Genomic DNA, 5,859 nt, shown 5'->3' with positions numbered 1-5,859 from the left:
CAACGGAGAGGTTCGCCAATTGGGTCTTAAATGGAAGGTTACTATCGACGATGTCGAAGGTCGGGAGTCAAACTCATTTTTGAAAAACCCTGAACTTAGCAATTGTTTCCTGGAACTTCTTAAGCACGCACGGGAGCGACTTCAAGAAATGGAGATCGAGAAGCTTAGTCAGAACATGGATCAAGTATCAATTAATGTGGTCAAGGATGAGGCTACCAGGTCTGAGAATGACGAAACATCCAAGGGCGTGCCGCGGCCCCGAACTGGCAAGGAACTGTCAGAACTCTCGGAGGAGGACTTTGAACAAGTGTTGAAAAGGAGATTTCTCGAAACAAGACTCTTTCACTATATTCGAGACAAAATAATCAACAACGAGGAATTGAGTCCACGAGAGAAGACCCTATACGATAGGAGGAAGGGACAGTTCAATACGGCTGTGGATAAGGTGGTGAATGAAAGGGCTGAAGGCAATAAGAGGCCAGCTTCTGCCATAGAAAACACACCATCTCAATCCAATTCATCCAACAAAGCTACAGTCGGTTATGTCATGCAGGAAAATAAAGTTACTATGCCATATTCTGTGTGGGATCACGTAGATTCCCATGAGGACGTTCTTAGCTACAGTTCATATGTGCACTGGTGAACAAGATGGAGACTAAGAATATGGAGGAGTATTCGGTGAATCACTTCTCGAGCATGGTGGTACCTGACATGCGAGTCGATAAAACAGACTACAGAATGGATGATTTAACGGATTTTGGTTTAAACCGTTTATTTGGGAATTCTGACTCATGGGCAAGAATGAGTTATCAGATTAATAACATGATGATAAAGGACCAGTCTAAGGGTTCCGAAAACTGGGTCCTTCATGATACAGGCGCAGGGATAGACGTATCTCCACATTTGCATCATTTTGTGACGCTGGAAGATGCGCCACCTCTTAACCTAACTGGAGTGGTTGGACGGGACGGAAGCACTGTCGTCGATAAGGCAGGCGAGTTCAAACTCGGACAAGTGAATGGTAAAGCGATTACCATAAAAGGGGTTTACTACTATCCAGATGGAAAGATGACCATTGTTAATCCATTAAGTTATCCGAAACACTTAGTTCAGCTGGTCATGAGGGATGGCATTCCATATCCAACACATGCAGGAACAGGCAGGTTCTTTGAGACTTACATGGACAGTAAACGCCTGATGTTCGTCAATTTCAATGCATTGGAGCCGGAGCCAATGGCGATTGCGGTTATTTCGAGTAAAAGTAAGGAGTTGGATATTGTGCAAAAGGTCTATGCCATACACAACATACATCATGTTGGATTCAAGGATCTCCTCCAAACGCTAAAAAGGCAGGGGAATTCCTTATGGAAAGACTATAAGATCTCTCCATCAGACTTGAAAGGACTTAAACCAGGCGACTTTATGTGCAAAATTTGTTGCAAGGCGAAGAGCAAAGACAGATCCTATAAGTCAACGTTCACCAAAGCGAGGAAGCCAGGTGAACTTCTTCACGCCGATTTAACCGGACCTTTACCTATGGGCATCCACGGAGAACGATACCTTTGTATTATTGTGGATGATCGTACTCAATATGTGTGGGCCTTTCCACTGAAGGCAAAGAGCGATGCATACGGTGTCATTAGAGGCCTTATCCCACTTATTGAGCGACAATATGAGCATAAGGTAAAACGTTTTCGAACAGATAACGGCGGTGAGTTCAATGCAGCTACGCTTAGGAACTACTACAGGAACAAGGTATCCAGCAAGAGTTGTCAACTCCCTATTTGCATGAGCAGAATGGTAAGGCTGAACGATGCATTCAGACCATTCTTAGTCTGATGCGTGCCAATTTGCGTAATGATGGTATTCCACTTGCATTCTGGCCATACGTGGCCATTCATGCGGCTCGAGGTATGAACACAATGTACCTGAAACCCGACCCAGATGCTAAAGATTCGCTCAAATCGGCTTATGAGCAAATGGTCGGTGACCCTCCAAATCTTGTCCGACAGTACCCACTAGGTTGTGATGTCGACATCAATATTCCGGAGGAGACACGAGAAGGTAAATTGTCCGAACATTCCACACAAGGGGTATATCTGGGAATACAGGACGGAACGGCTGGAGTTCAGTGTTTTGACCTTAGTAAGGGCAGAGTTGTGACGGCTGCATCATACACGCTACGAAGCGATATTTTCGGCTATCTTGCAAAACTTCGGGCGCGTGTAGCATCCTCGAAAGAAGATGCAGAGGTAGTGAAGGACTTCATCGAATCTGAAGTCGTTATTGAACCTGCGAGTCATCACGGCTATGGCACTAAGCCTGGTGCACCAAAGATCACGAAGTATCGGCATGTTCCCAAAGATTCTACGAACGAGGCCAGGAATTTTTGCCCCAGCTGGGAGACGCATGACCATACTGACATTACGCTACCAGAGAATGAGACTGACTCTACGTGTGACCGAGAGTCTGGTGGATCTGGAGCGATCAACAGACGAGATTCTAGTCTCAGTAACATTGAATCTGGAGGAGAAGATGATATGGATCATAGTCGATCGAGAAGACATAAAGTTCGACGAAGATATGATCTGGAGGAGCCCAACCCCTTGAATGTGGTTGAAGATCCAAAGTCACTGAGAGATGACCCTGACTATGAGCCTAGCGAATATGAGGATCAGGAAAACGATTACGAGCCTATGTGGCCAGACAGTGAAAGCGAAAGTGTTGAAATGGACATCAATGTCGATGAAGGCGGACAGGGAGATAGTACAGTACTGAGCTCTGAGTCGTCCGATGATGAAGACATTGAAGAAGTGGCGTTAACTTCTGAGTCTGATGAACCGACAAATATGCAAAGGACTGTCGAAATCGTAAGAGATCTATCACCAGATGCTACAGGGAGCAGTCAGGAGGAGCTTAATATCAATAACACGGAACCGGATACGGCTACTGAGAGTCAGTCAGAGGTAGAATATGATATCCCAGCAACTCCACTGGTGAAGCCACAGAATCAAGATCAGGAGGAACATGATATCCCAGTTACTCCTTTGGTGATTCCAGACGTCCCTGATCAGGAGGAGTACGATATACCTGATCCTCCATCAAGTGCGGGATATGCTGATCCTGAATACAAAATCTTTGATGTGCCGGCGGAAAGGCAAGCGAAGAAGGATACGGTAGTATCAGGCAAAGATATGACACCAGAGACTAGTGAGCCACTGCAAACAGAACAGATCCCAACAACAGGATCTGAGGTTGTCAAGTCAAATGATTTCAGAGGTTTCGAAATTGCCAACAGACCAACCAGGAAACGTTCCAATTCCACAGTAAGATCGTCTAAGATTGAGACCCATAATGAGCCAAGAGCGGTAGGTCTGCGTCAAGAGCTAGAAGAGTTGACAGCGAAGGCTGCCAAAGAATCAACATGGCTAGACAAGGAACATGGGAGACTACTCAAGCAAATTGAAAAGTTGCAAGAGTGGATTAGACGCGAGGAACTGGAATTGAAGAGGATGGAGAATCGGAACAGTCGGTATAAACCATATGGCCGGCAGAAGAAACAGGAGGATCCGACTGGTAGGACTTGATGAAGAAAGTGGATGTGGTAGTCCAAAAGCGATTACAGGTCGATCGACAATTAGCTCAACTGGAGGAGCAGAAGCGTGCGGGAACTCTGAGAGAGAAACGTCAGCTACAGGAGAGAGAGCGTGAGTTAATTCCAAGAGAGAGAAAGCGTCAGCCGTTGACTATGTCGACTGACGACACCAATATGGAACGAACGTATGCTCTTATAATGGCTCTCTTTAGAGGTGGAGATGCAGCCAGGTAGGTGGTAAGTAACGAACGCTTGACTGATTCAATCTTGTCCAGGTCTCGGCACATAAACAAGATGTCATCAACGTAGACCAGGATGTAGATGTTGAGGAACGTGTGTTGTCGACTTGGGAGAACGAGGCACTTATGTGTTTCTGTGTCGAGGATGATGTCGAGAACCACGGCAAACGACCTACCTTTATAATGCGAAGCCCTTGGGGAGGGCTGGCTTCTCCACTTATCCCTTTGGGAAGCCAAGACAAAGGCGAAGCCTCCACTTACTCCAAGGCATGGCTGGTTGTCCCAATGGCCGTTTGTGGTGTGATCGGAGTAGTTGGGAGTTTGGATTTCCGCCTTTGACGCTTGTGGCTGGAAATCCCCTTAACCATTTCTGACTTGGATGTTTTGGACAGAAATCTATAAAGATAGGACTTAGTCCGGATGTAATTTTGAAGAATCAACCAATCTGAGCATACTATTGTCACTTAGTATTTTCTTAACATCTCGCTTATTTCATCTCGACTACCAATATGAACAATCGACTTAATCTCACTGACGAGTTTGTTGCCTCTGCTGAGCACGGACTACGACAGGTTATGAGCCGAATCGGAGACACTGGCAAGATGCCAGAGGATCAAAAACTTTCTCGTGAAGGTCGATGGGCCTCTTGGTATAGCCGATTCGAACTTAGGGCCAAGCTTATTGGCTACTATCTTGTGGAGTACATCAACGATGGTCCGGTCCATCCGGACTTGACCACTCTCCATGAGCAGGCCCTTGAGATGTTGCTGTACTATACAGTGTCTGATGTGTTGCTGGCCGACGTCCATAACCATATGTCTCCTCCTGCATCTCTCACGAAAATGTTCTGGTTTACCTCAGTAACCTGGAAGCTAAGGCGTTCAATCTCTTCCTTCAATCTGAAATGCCAGTTTCTCGGAGATTGCTTTAAACCATACAAACTCTTTCTGAGTCTCATGACGGGTCTGTCATCTTTATGGTATCCCTGTGGTGGTTTGACAAACACTTCTGTATCGATATCACTGTTTAGGAAAGCTGTCTTGATGTCAATCTGATGTATAATCATAGAGCTCATGCAACCGATAGCAAGCATAACCCGCAATGCTTCAAACGACAGAGTTGGAGAAAACGTCTCGAAGTAATCAATACCTTCAACTTGGCTAAAACCTTGGGCAACAACTCGAGCCTTAAATCGAGTAATAGTCCCATCTGGCCCAGTTTTCACTGTAAAGACCCACCTCGTCTTAATCAAGTTCTTTCCCCGGTACTCAGCTTCAGAGGCTTCTTCCCATGTTTTCGTATCCTCTAACGAGTCGAGCTCACTCTTCATGGCTTGCTCCCAGAATATTTTATACTGGGATTTCTGTACACCCGCATATCCGTCAGGAATCTTGACATCACCTGGTCGAAGCCGCAACTGTTCGTTGGATGCCTTCGCTACCTTACTACTATTTCTCGACCAGATATTTGCTTTGCTACTCGACTTGTTAGTCACATGTTGACTAATCCGACAGAACTGAGCATGAGGATGGCTGAACACATACTTGGATACTTGAAGACAACATCTGATTATTATATCCAGTATAAGAGAGAGAGTCCCGAGATGCATATCTACGTGGACGCCAGTCATCGTCCGGTGCTCGAAGAAGGGAAATCAGTTACTGGTGTTCTTATTATAATGGCCGGTGGTCCGGTATACTGGACCAGCAAAAGACAGACCATTCATTGTGACGGAACAGCCGATTCAGAACTAGTTGCCCTCAATCATGGTTTGAATATCGGGATGCAAATACGACAAGTTCGACATGAGGTTGGGAACAGGGTACGAGGTCCAACCCCTATATACAAGGACAATGAGCCATTGAGAAACACATAAGTGCCTCGTTCTCCCAAGTCGACTGTCGCAGTCCGTGCTCAGCAGAGACAACAAACTCGTCAGTGAGATTAAGTCGATTGTTCATATTGGTAGTCGAAATGAAATAAGCGAGATGTTAAGAAAATACTAAGTGACAATAGTATGCTCAG

The 5,859-nt window shown here is 45.7% G+C and overlaps 1 protein-coding gene across 1 annotated transcript, besides 4 other annotated features; it reads right to left on the bottom strand.

Moving 5' to 3' along the window:
- Positions 1–3,587: part of a mobile genetic element (putative LTR retrotransposon) that runs on past the window's edge.
- Positions 1–3,587, top strand: part of an mRNA that runs on past the window's edge.
- Positions 3,588–3,917: 330 nt separating this feature from the next.
- Positions 3,918–4,405: a long terminal repeat.
- Positions 4,406–4,606: 201 nt separating this feature from the next.
- Positions 4,607–5,464, bottom strand: TRVA0_106S00122 (uncharacterized protein; the record flags this gene model as incomplete). The annotated part of the gene is made up of 1 exon (XM_076687968.1): positions 4,607–5,464. One exon carries the CDS (start codon positions 5,462–5,464, stop codon positions 4,607–4,609), a length of 858 nt encoding a protein of 285 aa, XP_076537799.1.
- Positions 5,465–5,733: 269 nt separating this feature from the next.
- Positions 5,734–5,859: a long terminal repeat.

Source organism: Trichomonascus vanleenenianus (assembly GCF_965637985.1).
Source record: "Trichomonascus vanleenenianus strain CLIB 3782 genome assembly, contig: TRVA0_106S, whole genome shotgun sequence".
In the NCBI taxonomy this organism is placed as follows: Eukaryota; Fungi; Ascomycota; class Dipodascomycetes; order Dipodascales; family Trichomonascaceae; genus Blastobotrys; species Blastobotrys vanleenenianus.
The sequence above is the reverse complement of the archived record's forward strand: the minus strand, read 5'-3'. Positions and strand labels throughout refer to the sequence as shown.